The following is a 15580-nucleotide window of genomic DNA, read 5'->3' as shown; positions in this document are numbered from 1 at the left end:
GTTTATAAAGTATGTATCTGATAGATAAACTTATCTGTTACTCGAAGTAGCGGTATCTCCAAATATTTGGCAGATATTGGTTTCGGTATCCTGACATAACAAGAAAAAAGATTCAAGAGTACGTAATCTTTGCTATTTTTAAGAAAACACAAACAACAATGAATTTGTTGATTGTCGACATTAATATTTTTTAATCTGATGATAGTGATGATCATAATCTTGTAATAAGAAGACCTTACACAATAAGAATCAAACCAAATAATTTTCAACAATTATTTTTTTTTTTTAACGATTTTTTCAATATTTTAATATTTTAATGTTATATCGATTAACAAATCAATTACAGTTTTGGTAAAATTTGCGCCTCTTTTTTTCCTTTTTTATTGATTCAGATAATTGTTTTTCCCACACTTGAAAATTGTTAACTAAACATAAAAATATTTTTGCAAAATATAATTTCACTGAGAAGAATGTTGGTCCTTGAACAGGTTGAACTAGCTCGGGGAAGTAAATTTTCAGTACAGTTTATTCAAAAATTAGTTGTATGAAGAATGTAATATAATAACGTTTGGGGAATAAAAGTGTTAATAAGAAAATGAAAGTGTTATTCGCCACCCCATGCGTCCTCCTCGTGAGTTCCAATCCTTAAGACGGACCAAATCCCAAATATTTTATAAACGTTTTTAACGTTTTATAAACGTTTTCTTTAAATATTTAAAAAATGTTTTTATAATATTAAAAAAAACATTTTTGTTAACGTTAAAATAAACATTTTTTTAATGAAAAAAGGGCACTTAACCCATTATTTTTAACGTTTTTATAAGTGTTTTTAAAAATGTTTTAAATGTTTTTAAAAACATTTTTTAAATATTGTGTGCTGATTGGGTAAGATTCCTGAATGAAACTCGCCTTTCTCAAATCTTTGACATAATTGACTATGTTGAAAGATTGTTGCATCATGAACAGAACCAGGCCATCTACTCACATATCTATAATTCTCATTTTATGATAAACTACTTGAGTATTAAGACAAAAAAATCCTTTTCGATTTCTGAACTCTTTTGCATGTTCACCTCCTAAAAATATTTATTATAAATATTGCTTTAAATAAAATTTTTAAATTTTCTTACAGCATAGCAAAAATGTTTTGCAACTTCCATGCAATGTTATAATGTTTTACTGTATAATTATACAATATTTTTTTAAATTTTCAATGCTTCCTGGTAAAAATTTTTTGTAATATTTCATATAATTTATCATAATTTTTATTTATTTTCAGAATCTTTGTAATTTATTTTATTTATACTTTTATACAAATTGGAACACTTTTCAAAATTGTCTATAAATATCTATAATTTTTGATAAAATCTAAAAAAAGTTCAATGTTTTTTTAGAAGTTACAAAATGTAAAATTTTATATTTTAGAATTCAAATAAAGGTATGAAAAATTCTTAAAAAAAAAGATAAATTTTTCTCAGTATTTTTACATAATTTATATTTTTTGTTACAATCATAGTTTATATTTCATAGTTTTAATTTACCAGGAGATTGTATTCTAATATGTACGTGTTTCATCGATGCATCCTGTTACTCTTGGAAATCTGTATATTTCATAAAATGCCCGTGCAATTGCATTGTACGAATTTCTTCATTAGATTGAGGCATTTTGATCATTGTTCCCGATAACGAAGCAATAACCATGGATACTTTTGCGACTATCCGAGAAGCAATAGCAATACTTACACCACTAAAATCACCACAGACACGCAGAAAATTGCCCGTGGCATAAAATCTTAATGTTAATAACAATTGATTAATCGGTGTTAATGATCTTGATCTAGAAATACATAAAAAATTTTCAATTAACAACAAATTATTAAATACAATAATATAAATTAAATATATTAATTAAATACAATATATACCTATTTTTGAGTATTAACAATCGAGCTTTAATTGCATGCAATAATTCAAGAACTGTATTCTTTTTTAAACGAAATTGTTCAAAAAATTCGGTGTCATCCCACACTTGAAAATTATTTGGTTTGTTTCTTATTGTGTAAGGTCTTCTTATTACAAGATTATGATTCGATCATCATTATCATCATCAGATTCAAAAATATTAATGTCGACAATTAACAAATCCATTATTGTTTGTGTTTTCTTAAAAATAGTAGAGATTACGTATACTCTTGAATCTTTTTTCTTGTTATACCAGGGTACCACAGGGTATACTGAAACCAATATCCATCAAATATCCGCTACTTCGGGTAGCAGATAAGTTTATCTGTCGGATACACACTTTAAAAAACGTGAAGAAAACGAATTAAGGTAGGTATCTTATGGATAAAGTTATCTGCCAAATATATGTGATGGTGAAGAAATTGGCCATTAGACGTTCAGTAACTAAAATAGCGAAAGTAACTATTGACGAAGCTTATCTTTGATAAATAGAAACTGTGTATTGTGTAACGAGAAAAAAAATTGTATTAGATAATTAGGAAAAAATTGATTTTTATTACTATTAGAGAATAGATTAGAGATAGCAAATCATTATAAACATGATTTAGCACATACAAAATGCGTTACATTTTACATATTTTATTTTTTATTTGTAAATTTTTCTTGAAAGTGAATATTCTCGTTTCGCTCTACATTCGAATCAGAATTTAAAGTTATAAAAATAATTCGTTATCTAATAGAGTCGCAAAATAAACAGAATAAAGCGTATGATCATTACGTATGTAAACATTGCAGTTTAAATGTCTTTCATAACAGCAATCTTTCAAAAGAAAAGAAAGAAAGCAAGTAGATGAGAAAGATCACTTTACATTTAATATTATTATGATTAATTTAATTTTATATAATTTAAGTTTAAAATAAAATTCTTAAAAATGTTATGCGTTTTCTTTTTCACCAGAAAATGCAATATAAAAATCTGCATACGCATAATTTCTGACGCGGCATAATTTTTTAATCGCTCTCAATGATAATTATGATAAACGAGAAAAAAATTCTTTTATCAACCAAGAGCATGTGCCCTGATACACATGCGCACATTGATTGTCGCGCGTCGTTTTTAATCGGTGAAGAACAGTGAAGAACCCGGCAAATCAGCAATTGTAGTTCCATGTATTTCTTATTTACAATTTGTAGTTTCGTCGGAAACAGAAAGAATATCGAACGTGAATCGACCGTGATTCTATTTGATAACTGATAGCTGATAATTCTATTTATCTTCGTCAACGCTGATAAACGGCTGTAAACAGTTGTAAATGTTTCTTGGAGAAAGGGAAAGCTGAGAACAGCTGAGAAGACTTCATTCGTCTTTGCCTGATCAGTCGAGGTACGACCGACGAAGATGCTACGACAATTGACACGCGCACGGCGATGCACGGACCTGCTGCAACAGTGCTCCGCGATCCAGTTTGCGAACTCCAGAAGGGAGGTAAGTTATGCGCGGCGAAAGATGATTGGAGTAGGTTATGTTTTGATAACTCTTTGATCAGACGTGATCTGTCGAATTTATCAAATATAATATATAACAGGATGATTTTCGATAATTCTGAATTTTTGCTTCCTTTCGAAACGTCGCGATCTTTCGTTGGGATATCATATTGAAATTGCCGCATTATAGCGACGAGCTCATCTTTGGATGAATGATAATTGGATATTTAGTTTACGTTCGTCGCAGATCTTTAATGAAGAGTTCAATGCGAGAGGTGGAAAGTCGAAGACAATAAAAATCATCGGTTTATTGCGAGCGGAGTGTTGAAAGCGAAATGTTTTTAAGGTTAAGAAATCTGCATTATCGATGTAGCGTGATCGACGACACGTGATGGCGCGCGAAATTTCAACTCCAACATACAATTGTAAGAATAATTTTTAATTGAATTTATCGTTTCAGAAACAGCATAAGTCAGAATTTTTTAAATTATTCAATATTTTAAATTTTTATTTAAATAAATTTTAAAAGTATTAAAAATATTAGTTTTAAAGTTTTAAAATGTTTCTCAATGTATGAGAAGCAAAAAAATTATTTTTAGAGAATGGAAAAAACTGTTTAGTTTTTACAAGAGATAATGAGGTATTTTTTACACAGTTTTAATTATTTTTTAGTACTGAAGTTGTACAAATTAGATGATTTTTTAATTCTTCAAAAATGAGGTTTTTTTACATTATTTTTAAAATAATTGATGTAGTTATCTTTTAATACAATGAAGTAATTAAATGAATATTTTATGAATAACATTTCTATTTTTAGTTTTAAATTGAAAATGAGAATTTTATTAAAATCAATTTTCATGTCTCGAATATAAATATATTATACATAATATGTGCTAATCCTAAAAAGATAGGTAAATCAAACAAGTAAAAATAGTTGAAGGTTTTTAATTATTTTTATTTCTTGAATTTTTTTGTGTAGGAAGAAGTATTTTTGTCGAAGACTGTTTCAGTGAAAATTTCTCTTAGAAAAATTTTTTTATCTAATTTTTTTCAGTATTTCTTTATAAAATTTAGAATTTTTCAAAATTATATAATTTTTTATTACTTTTACAACTTTAAAAAATTTCTCACTTTTGAGGAGAATGCTAAATGGTTGCAGCATTATTATAATAATGCTGGAAATTCTATGCTATTTAGTTTATAAAATCTGAAGAGATTTAAGGTATTTTTCAGAAGTTTTTTCATAAATTTAAAATATTAAAAATTCTTAAAAATACAAGAATTTTTTCACCAAAACTGATGAGCTAATTAAACTAAACATTCAGCTGATTGTTGTATTAAATTTACAGAGTTCAGAGTTCAAAGACGATGACAGCAAGAAATACCGAGAATTTGTCGATACTGTCCCTCCAAAGGAGAGAATGCTGAAGAGTTTCAAGAAAGATTGGAAGCTGCTGAAGCGTGTATTCTCTAACAGAGAGTTCTCTGATTTTGAAGCATTGTGGAAAGGATACGATGTAATTCCTACTCAATGCGACGTACTTATTATTGGTGGTGGTGCAATTGGTAGCTCAATAGCATATTGGCTGAAGCAAAAAATCTATAGAGATGAATTCAAAGTTGTTGTAATTGAGAAAGATCCTACGGTGAGACATTGATTTGCATATGTTTTTTAGTTTCAAAGCTTTCTTGTTTTTTGATTAATAATTTATGCATTTTATAATTTAACGTACAATAATTAAATATTATTTTAGTATACCAAGGCTTCGACGACTCTGTCAGTAGGTGGTCTCCGTCAACAATTTTCTCTAGAGGAAAATATCCAAATGTCATTGTACGGCGCAGAATTCCTGCGAAATATCAACGAGCATTTAAGTGTACCCGGAGAACCGCCTATCGATGTGAATTTTCATCCCTATGGCTACTTAGTATTGGCGAGCGAAGCGTGCGCCGAGACTTTAGTACAGAGTTCTAAACTGCAGAATTCTCTAGGGGCAAAAAATACCGTTCTTACTGCAGAGAAACTGAAAACCACGTTTCCTTGGTTAAACACCGATGGAATTGCGGCAGGTTGCCTTGGGCTGGAAAAGGAAGGATGGTTCGACCCGTGGTCCCTCTTATGTGCCTTAAAAAAAAAAGCTAGTCATTTAGGTGCTCAATACGTCAATGCCGAAGTGAAGGCTTTTCAGTATAAGACTATTTTAGGAAGTTACGATCAGGACATGAATCCTGATAAAAGATTAGATACTGTAGTTGTAAGTATACATACGTGCACACTACGCTCTTTGGAGCATCCTATAACTTTTATAAATTGACCCCTTACAGATATAATTGTTTTATTGTTAATATTAATTTCTGTCTATGAACATATTATATACTGTTAAAATAACTCTTATGATTGGAACATATGTGATTAAAATTTCGTATATTTACAATATTAATTAGTAAATAAAATTGAAATAAAGTTTAACTTTATTTAATAAATTATTAGATGCTCCAAACTTTTTAGCAGTGATATATATATATATATATATATATATATATATATATATATATATATATATATATACAGAGTGATCCTAAAGAATTTTGGAAGAGTTTTAAGGGGCGATTCCTCATATTATTTCAAAAATCAAAAACTTCACATGACCATGTATCTTAAATGGCTTCAAAGATACAGGATGTCAAAATTAAAGAAAAAATTCCCTTTTTTTAATTTCAAAAATTCAAGTTATTAAAAGACTTTTTTTGTGATAATTTATCTCATTTAAAATTATCTCATAAAAGAAATTTCAAATTTGAAAAAATTAATTTTTTGCGTATAGAAAGTATCTTATCCTTGGATTAGACTTTGATTGAATAAAGAAATAATGTATGATAAAAAAAAAAGAGTTTTTATGTCCTTGAAACATACACAAAGTTTCATAAAAATAACCCAAATTTTTCAAAATTTTTAGAAAAGATAAAATTTTTCCTTCAACTTTGACACTCTTTAATTTTGAAATTAAATCAGATATATGGAATTAAAGTAGTCATAGTTACATTAAAGTAATTATAGTTGTCATGTTATATAAAATTTTAAATGCTGGCATGGAATCAATCACTTGTTTGTTATATTGAGTATTTATCAGACTTATCGAGTAATTAATTACATACAATCTGCATTTCAAATCTTATATAACTTATTGCTAGCTAGAGAATAATATCTAATGTAGATAATTATGTTTTATATTAGATAAAAACGGACGACGGTGATATTAGAACAATAAAGTTTTCCATAGCTATTATTGCAGCGGGCGCATTTAGTGGCGATGTAGCCGAGTTGGCTGATATCGGAACAGGCGAAGGATTATTATCTATACCTTTACCAGTTGTACCTAGGTAATTTCATTAACAATGAAAAAAACTCAATTTTTTCGAATTGTTTCCTGCTTTTTAATCTTTATTATTATTATTATAAAATAATTCTCTTTTACAGGAAAAGATATGTATATTGTTTCCATTGTCCTGACGGACCTGGTTTAAACACACCTTTAACGATTGACTCCAGTGGTGCATATTTTAGGTACAAATTTAATAAAGGAATAAAATTATAAAATGATACAATTTTATAAACTGTAAATGTAAATGAAATGACTTTCAGACGAGATGGTCTGGGAGGAAATTTTATCTGTGGAAAATCGCCAGAACCGGATGAAGAGCCGTCAGTTGAGAACTTAAATGTGGACCATGAATTTTTCGAAAATAAAATTTGGCCTTTGCTTGCTCACAGAGTACCAGCATTTGAAAATTTGAAGGTATGTCTCTTTCGTTATTTATTGAACATACATGATAATTCAAATAATAATGAGAAATAAAAGGTAAATGAATGATAATGATTATATTAAACATAAAATATTCGATAATGAATACAGAAATGTTAAATGTATTAATATACTGAAATTTATATTAATTTTTTTTCTCTGAATAATTCAATTTTTATATATCAGGTGAAATCTTCGTGGGCTGGATACTATGAATATAATACTTTCGATGAAAACGGTATTATCGGTCAACATCCTTACCACGAAAATGTATATATCGCGACTGGTTTTAGTGGACATGGTATCCAGAAGGCACCCGCGGTAGGAAGGGCGATTTCAGAACTACTTTTTCATGATAATCGTTATATAACTATAGATTTGTCCAAATTAGGTTTTGACAGATTCTTAAAGTCAGAACCTATGAGAGAGGTTCATGTCTATTAAGCAATAAAAAAATGATTTTGTTTTTGTTTATACTTGTTTGTATCATGTATCATACAAATAACTTTGCACAAATGTAATGCAATTATAGGATAGATTTGACTGCTTATGTGAACAACATAATATGTAAATAAGCTCCAACTATGGTCGAGGCTGGATCTTGATGCCTAATAAAATAGTTAAATGCATTATCTTTTAAAATTATATTAGCTTTTTTTCTCCAGATGATGTATATTTAATCTTTATATATCATATAAAATCGGACTAAATATTAAAGAATATTAGAATAAAAATGATATTATCGACTAATCTTTTCATCGCAATGTATAGTGGTTTTAGTGGCGAACATCCAGAAGGCATTCGCGGTGGGATATGCGATGTTGAAGCTGATCTTTTACAATAATTGTTTTATCGTTACAGATTTTATCAAACTAAATTTCGATAGATTTTTAAAGTCAGTACTTATGAAAGAGACTAATGGAACTTGGGCAACAGAACAATGATCTTGAATTTTTTAAAATATTTAATTCCATGTATCTCATATAAATTATTAAAAAACTTAAAGGCACCTTTTTAATAATCGAGATATTTAAATGTAATAATACTTTGTATTAAAATGCAATTTTTACAAGAGTAATCTTGAAATTTAATTTACAATGACAAAAATATATAAGCAGCACATAATAAAAAAAATTTAATGTGTATTTAATTTAAAGGTGCACTTCCTCTTTCACAGATAAAACTTGATCCATATATGTTGCAGCATCAGTTTCGCCTATATCTTGTAATATATTTCGCAATTCGCTGAGAGATGTATTGGTTTGTATCTGTAAAGAAATAAAACATAATTCACTGATTTGTCTTGACGAGAACATACATTTTTAACATGCAAAATGATGAGAAAAAGAAATCCTTACAGCGATATAATTCAAGAGTAGTAACGTTGAACTGGATGAGCTTTGTTCGAAAATATTCAGTAAATATTTGAAATTAAAATGATGTGCCAATTTTCTCCATCCTTTCGTCTCGTCCAGAATGTTCGCTAATTGTTTTTCCTGATCCGCGTCCATCCAAACTTTCTGCGTGTCGTCTATATTTTCCTCTTTAATCGTATTATCTACTAACGAACTACTTTGACCAGTTACGAGTTGTAAAATCTACAACACAATTTTCCTTATAAATATACGCGGGCATATATATATTTTTATAAGACAAAATTAAGAAGAATAAAATATTTTCCATACTTCTGGCTTGTTTGATGCCAAATCAAAAGATGATTGCCCGATACATTCTTCCGAATTTTCATCGTCTGAATGTACTTCGGTTTTTATGCCTTCCACTTGTTCCGCCTCGATCTAAAAACAATCAAACCTAATAAAAGCTAAAAACATTCATAAGATATTACTGAAAAACAATACGTACAACAGATGATTCGCGATTATAATTCCTTATGTGTGGATCAGCACCATATTTCAATAAAAGAGCACATATCTCTTTGGCTTTCGCTCCTGGTATAACTATTGCAGTGTGTAGTGCCGTATTTCCGCTGAAGTTCTTTTTATTTACATCTATTTTGGTCTGTTTAGAGAATTAAGAATATTACAATAACATGATTTTTTTTATGTAAAAAAAGATGCATTTTCCACAAATATAGAATCATACGTTTTTTAATAAAAATTCAACAATGTCTTTATATCCTCCTTCAACTGCTATATGCAAAGCAGTTCTTCCATAGGTCATGTCAGTATTATTTACGTCTGCGCCAGCTTTAACGAGAGAACACACTGCATAATATGAGCCTGCTTTGGCAGCTAATTGTAAAGGTGTCCACCCTAAATCCGTATTTGCTTCGATGTTGATTTCTTTTTCAGCTAATAATACATCAATGTTTCCTTCCACTTCTGAAACTAAAATTATACTTTTTACCCAAAGATCCAGGTTTATCCATCCATAAAGGATTTTTAATTGATCATTATCTCCCAGAAGATAATTGCAAATCACTGTACTTTTGTCAAGATAGTCATTGTGAAACATGCATGAGTATGCATCAAATGGAAATCATGATCTTTAGTCTTTGCGATCTTCAGCCATGATGAATCAATTTAAAGATATCTTAAAATTACATTATTTTAAAATACATACATTTTACAGTTCTATGTAATGGCGTTTGTCCATAATGATCTGTTATATTTGGATCTGCACCAAGCATGAGTAAACTTTTTGTAATTTCCGGATAATCTTGTGATACAGCATAATGTAACGGAGTCTACAATATAATGTAATAGAATGAAATTTTGTAATTAAATATGATATATACATTAAAATAGCTCACCTTTCCAGAACTGTTTCGAATGTTTACTAATTCCTCAGCATCTGTATTTAAAGCACTCATAAGTATTAAAATACGCTTTACATTGTCTCTTTGTCCATATCGGAGTGCATAATGTAATGGTGTATCTCCATAAGTTGTCCTGTCTTTGAAAGACTTTTTTATAATATCTTTCGCTTCATGTGGTCTCATAGCGTTGATATTTTTTATCGTATTAATAATAACATTTTTTGCGAACAATTTTTCGTCCTATAAATATAAAATTTAGATTTAATGTATAAAATTGATACAACAATAAAAATTGCAACGATGAATTTGTTTGGTGCATATATTGAAACTAATACTTGCTTTTGTATTTGACGCACCATCCCAAGTTAACTTATCTTCGCTGCTTCCTCGCCAAGCTTTCTCGTACAACATAAGATCTGATTTGGATGGAAAGTAATAAGTTGTACATATATTGTGAATAAGTTTTTTTATTCGCATAAAAAGATACTTACCATCTAAACTAAATCGTTCAACAAAGTCACGGAACTCACTAGACGGACATCTTTCATCTAACAACTTTTTTATTTCTTTAGACATGTCTGTACTATCATTGCTTAAAAGCGTACTTGTTAGTGGTGTATTCGTTAAAGACATATCATTGTCAAATGTCATTTGTGCTAATTCTGTACTGTTTGAATGAGAAACTCGTGTTCTCTTCCTGCCTAAAATTGCAAAATTGTGGAGTTATATTAGACAAAATATACAAAAAATATAAAGAAACGGAAGAAACATAATAGTTAAAAATGTGTGATTTTATCATCAACTCACCTATCATGCGATCGCTTGGTTTATATGTGAATTTTATTGGCTCAGAACAATCTGAATCAGAAGGACGTTCCAGTTGTATAAAGACTTCCTTTGGGGAAGTAATATTTCGATCCTTATACGGTGGGGTTCTAGAAACACAATACAGTAAATTGTATGCCTTATGAAAGAAAAAAAATATATTTAAATGTGCTAAATCACAATTACATACCGAAATACCATGGCATACTGATGATGAACATCCAGTTCTGAGAAACGACCGTAATCAATCCAGACTTCAGTGTCATCATCGTCAAGCTCAAAGAATTTTATCTTTATGTTTTCTATAATATAGTACGTTTTTATTACATCAATGTATTCATTGCTGCTATAATGCATATTTAGCTGAAATGCTAAATCATCACTTACTTTTTGACACTTTCTCAACAAGTATGAACACCTCTTCGCCACCTTCACAACTGCTAGTATATTTGTCAATTCTGCATATCTTAAGTTCTCCAGTTAATGCACTTTCTGTTAAAATGTTAACAAATATTAATAAAAATCACTTTCCTTTATTTAATAAGGAGATATACAAATAATTTAGGACATTTTATATATAATTTATATTAAAAATGTGTGTGTGTGTGTGTGTGTAGAATTTCTAATTTACTTCAATTTATATTTCTTAAAAGAAAACATATTGTAATAAATTTTATTTAAACTTACTCAAATTATTAATTGGATTGCTATAAACCGGCGCTGTAATCGGTCTCATAATATTGTGTTCATCTTTAATAAATCCTTGAAAACAAAGAACAACACTATTTAGATTTATAGATTTCTGATATTGCTCCGCGTCGGCTTTAATCTGCAATCATTGTAAAATACTTCTTAATGATCACATTCAATTTAATTGTCATTTTATTTTCTTTAAGATAAAAATATGAAACCAATTGCGTGAGATGATTTTGAAGGACAGTAAATGGTATCTACCTGTGTTTCATCACGAAAACTGAGAGTAGCATTTATATTTAAACGTTTGCGTTCTTCCAGAGTTTCATCACGCAGTTTTCGTACTATTTCATCTTTGACGTTTTTTCTCGCTGTATGTATTATACCCATACCGTTGAATCTGAAATAGCATTTATAATGATAAAGAATAAAATAGAGTACTTATTACAATTAAAATTGTATTATGTTAAAAAGTATAAATGTACTCGGCTGTAAAATCATTATGAGGCGAAACTTCTATGTAATGTGGCTCTCCCACGTCGGCACTATCTATTCGCCTCACTAATTTATGAGCATGTGGTATTCTGAAATCTTCATCAATTGTGACTAATGTGCAACGTATTATCGCTTTATCCAGAAAATTATTTAACTGAAAGTATGTAAGTAATAGTAACGTTATTACATATAGACCAGAGTTTAAACAATTCTATACACATTTTTTGGTAATTGTTTATATAAAATAATTGTTTATATAAAATAATTACCCTGACTGTAGGTACGTTATTTTTATTTCGTTTACGTCCATTAAATACACCAAGTAGGCTTCCATGTGTCCCCACCATTTCAGATTTGTATCGAAACCTAAATTTCTCCATTGGCTGCACCAAAATACTAATGTTTGCTTCGCCAAGTAACGTTACTAAAGAAAAAAATTTGAAATATATTCTCTTATTCAGAACATTATTGTCATTAACAACATTAAAATATAGGGATTTACTATTAAATATATGTAATTCAGATGTATGTTTTAAATCAAACAATTTAAAATCAAAATGCACACCTGTATTTGTTAAATTAATATAATCTGTAGCATGCATAGGCGATGAGGTCGTCGACATAGGTGATGTGATGCTCATGTTTCCTTGAGATCCAGAAGCAGTAAATGGACTTAAGACACCGGTACTCCCCATTGGCGTTAAGTCTGAAAGATACAAGATAATGATATGTGTGTTTAAAATTATAAAAATTATAATTTCTTTGTATATATTATTAAAATATTGTATGTAGACAAATATATTGCTAATAGCATTATACAACTCACTTTTGACTTATTCCAATAACAAATATGAGATGAGAAAGTATATTTTCACTATTTAAAAAAAATCACAATTTAATATATTAATAATTTTTTTAATACTTTTAGGAAACTTTTTACAATTTTTCCCTACTTTATAGATTACAAGGTGTTAAGTGTTAGTAACTGAACTAACACTATTTTAATAGAATAGAATTTATTACTTCAGCTTACAAAGCTAAGAAAGGAAATCATCTCTCTGCCTGATATTTTAATGTAAACAAAATTTTATTAAATATTAAGCCATTAAAATTTTAATGGCAAAAATTGTACTAAACTTAAATCAGTGCTTGGGTGAAAATTCATTGGCAGTAGCAGTCCAGAATTAAAATATAAATATGAAATATTGGAGACAAAGAGATATAATGCAATTAAAATGCTTAGATATTCAAGAACACTCAATAGATTTATCAATAAACGATATCATTTTCAATATCTGTCAGACATAAGAGGCATAATCGCTATTTTTTACATTAAGATTCTTTATTGCTGTTATACAACAATTGCGTTTTGAGATCTGTACAACAGGAAGTAGAAATATTACGCTATTGAGACAAGCGATCGACAAACAGAAAAATTAACTGACATATCGACAATGCAATTGTTGGTTGCGTTAACGCATTTCAAAGTAGCGATCATGTAGCTTGCAGTTTTCTCTTCAAGGAGTAAACGTGAAAAATAAACGAATTTCCTTATCAATTTTAATGAAAAAAATTTTTTACTTTTTACATGTTTGCTCCAGGAAAAAGAGTTACATTTACATGGTCGCTACTTTCGACACAGGACGCGCGTGTCCGCATTACCATTGAAGTGGAAGAACGGGTCCTCGTTATCCGCGATAACGCCAGTGGTCAATATACTCTGCATCGCCATATTAATGTTCTCGTACGCATCTGGCATCCTTCCGGCAATTTGTCACACTTTGCGTATTAGCGTGGAAGGAAGAAAAAACGTGGCTTGAAATGTGTCGAATGTCACGATACCTGTCAAGCGCAAGTGCCACCGAGTATTGAGATCTCGTAGAGACTCGAGACCAGACTGCCGCGTCTTGACAACACCGTGATGTGCGTAACGCGAGCTTTGACGAACTTCCACTACTCACCAGCAACACATAATCAACTGCCTTTTAATTCTTGCGTCAACAACATAACCTTGACGATCTCCGGTTCTTTCCCGAGACACGTCACGCGGAACGCCGCGCCAACCAATCGCACATCAACACCGCACGTGCGCGGATTTCCCGCAGTTCAGGGACGTATAGGCGCCATGCGACGCCTCCGGCGTACGCTATGGAATGCCTTCACAATGCCGTTTCCGCTCTCTCAAATCCCACTAACAGCTCAACTTTCACTCGATACATAATTTTAAATGTTTGGGCTGTCAGATTCATTTTATATCTGAAATTTCATAAGAAAATATGAATGTCGATGAGCTCCAAGAAGCGCATATGAAAAGTTCATCATTTTAAGTTGTCCTTAGTGAAAAATTTTTTTAAAGTGCTTCATATATGTTTCTATTTCAAAATTTTTATTTTAAAATTATTCTATATAATTTTATAACTTTTTTGAAACATTCTCAAATTTTTTAAAAATACGAATTAGAACACTTTAGAAGTGCTGAGTTATTTACATCTTTCTTAGAATTTATTTAATTGTGTTAATGAAACATTCTAAGATTTCTCATTCTATAATTTCCAATATTTGGAAAGAAAGTTTATAAGGTTTAAAGAGGTTTAAGGTATTTTTCTAAAAATCATTATTAATTTAAATATGGAAAAAGTTTTTAGATATTGAGATATATAAAATGACTTAAAGACCCTCTTAAAGATGTTTTTCAGCATATGTCTTAAATTAAAGACATCTTAAGGTTGTTTTTACGTTTAATGTCTCGATTTTAGATACTATGCTATCTGGGAATTGTTTGTTGAAAGAAAAAAAAAAGTGTAATGAGAAAACTGAAAAATATAACATTGTGATTGTTAATAATTAAGCTGCATGTACACTGTAAACATGTTAGTTGATTACTGTAAGAATTCCTATAAATGCGTGTTTTCCCAGTTCATCTTTTATCTCGGTGAAAATCTGTTGTGTGAGTCATGAATTTTTTTTTTTTTTTATCCAATTATCTTCAGGGACCCGAGATGTTGACATACCTGCTCTTATTCTGGTCCTCTCTTCAAATTTTCCGCATACAAGATTTCTCAAAAAATTTATTTTACTAAATCAATTTTAATTTAACGAATTTTTATGTTAAGATCGTCGTTATATCGATCATTCTTTTATCTTAATCTGTAAATGCACTGAACTGTAGAACTCCGACAAATTCCACTCCTAAGACAATCCATCCATATATCGAAATACCTCAAAATAATTTCAAAATGGTTATCAAAACAATATAATTAAATATATAAATTAAAAACTTGTTAATTATGATCGTCGATTAATTATTTATGATTAACATAAGTCATAAATAATAAATTATTTAAAGTGCTAAATAAATTTGAATACTTTTTTACTCTAGAGAGGAAAAATTCATTCAATTTTCGCGCAGAAAACGCGATTGTGGGTCGATTACTTCACTCTTGGCTGTTGGCTGACTGCAACGTGTGTTCTACAAGATAACGATGTGACAAATATGTGCGATAGCGCTTTCAGTAGACCCTGTTAATATCTTGCAAGA

The 15580-nt window shown here is 29.6% G+C and overlaps 2 protein-coding genes and 1 pseudogene across 6 annotated transcripts; 1 reads left to right on the top strand and 2 right to left on the bottom strand.

Moving 5' to 3' along the window:
- Positions 1–37: 37 nt before the first annotated feature.
- On the bottom strand, positions 38–2148 carry LOC120357480 (annotated as a pseudogene).
- A 927-nt stretch (positions 2149–3075) lies between these two features.
- On the top strand, positions 3076–8549 carry LOC105195704 (FAD-dependent oxidoreductase domain-containing protein 1). Of its 2 annotated transcripts, none has more exons than XM_011161232.3 (7): positions 3076–3448; positions 4797–5093; positions 5202–5702; positions 6683–6828; positions 6926–7012; positions 7091–7244; positions 7437–8549. In XM_011161232.3, exons 1-7 carry the CDS (start codon positions 3362–3364, stop codon positions 7692–7694), a joined length of 1530 nt encoding a protein of 509 aa, XP_011159534.1. In that variant the 5' UTR covers positions 3076–3361; the 3' UTR covers positions 7695–8549. The 2 variants fall into 2 exon arrangements, with proteins under 2 accessions (XP_011159534.1, XP_025989435.1); XM_026133650.2 differs by lacking the exon at positions 3076–3448 and adding an exon at positions 3504–3872.
- LOC105195705 (nuclear factor NF-kappa-B p110 subunit) lies at positions 8197–15540 on the bottom strand. Of its 4 annotated transcripts, none has more exons than XM_039448561.1 (20): positions 15409–15540; positions 15054–15261; positions 13705–14298; positions 12608–12748; positions 12312–12466; positions 12033–12196; positions 11809–11947; positions 11542–11683; positions 11242–11346; positions 11045–11156; positions 10837–10964; positions 10521–10730; positions 10369–10445; positions 10024–10269; positions 9834–9957; positions 9354–9598; positions 9114–9269; positions 8936–9046; positions 8609–8848; positions 8197–8518 (listed from the first exon to the last, which is right to left on the bottom strand). In XM_039448561.1, exons 3-20 carry the CDS (start codon positions 13799–13801, stop codon positions 8402–8404), a joined length of 2709 nt encoding a protein of 902 aa, XP_039304495.1. In that variant the 5' UTR covers positions 13802–14298; positions 15054–15261; positions 15409–15540; the 3' UTR covers positions 8197–8401. The 4 variants fall into 4 exon arrangements, with proteins under 4 accessions (XP_039304495.1, XP_039304496.1, XP_011159535.3 ...); XM_039448562.1 differs by lacking the exon at positions 15409–15540 and having other exon boundaries at positions 13705–13884; positions 14004–14298; positions 15054–15294; XM_011161233.3 differs by lacking the exon at positions 15409–15540 and having other exon boundaries at positions 13705–13821; positions 14004–14298; positions 15054–15294.
- Between the last annotated feature and the right edge of the window lie 40 nt (positions 15541–15580).

The sequence above is a fragment of the Solenopsis invicta genome, chromosome 4 (assembly GCF_016802725.1).
Source record: "Solenopsis invicta isolate M01_SB chromosome 4, UNIL_Sinv_3.0, whole genome shotgun sequence".
Lineage (NCBI taxonomy): Eukaryota > Metazoa > Arthropoda > Insecta > Hymenoptera > Formicidae > Solenopsis > Solenopsis invicta.
The sequence above is the reverse complement of the archived record's forward strand: the minus strand, read 5'-3'. Positions and strand labels throughout refer to the sequence as shown.

Bases quoted from the DNA above. Each gene is read 5' to 3' on its own strand.
- LOC105195704 (XM_011161232.3), top strand. From the start codon at position 3,362: ATGCTACGACAATTGACACGCGCACGGCGATGCACGGACCTGCTGCAA. The intron at 3,449-4,796 runs GTAAGTTATGCG...TTAAATTTACAG, and splicing joins TTGCGAACTCCAGAAGGGAG to AGTTCAGAGTTCAAAGACGA. The intron at 5,094-5,201 runs GTGAGACATTGA...ATATTATTTTAG, and splicing joins TAATTGAGAAAGATCCTACG to TATACCAAGGCTTCGACGAC.
- LOC105195705 (XM_039448561.1), bottom strand. From the start codon at position 13,801: ATGCCAGATGCGTACGAGAACATTAATATGGCGATGCAGAGTATATTG. The intron at 12,749-13,704 runs GTAATGCGGACA...TGTATCTTTCAG, and splicing joins CCCGTTCTTCCACTTCAATG to ACTTAACGCCAATGGGGAGT. The intron at 11,347-11,541 runs GTAAGTTTAAAT...ACATTTTAACAG, and splicing joins CAATCCAATTAATAATTTGA to AAAGTGCATTAACTGGAGAA.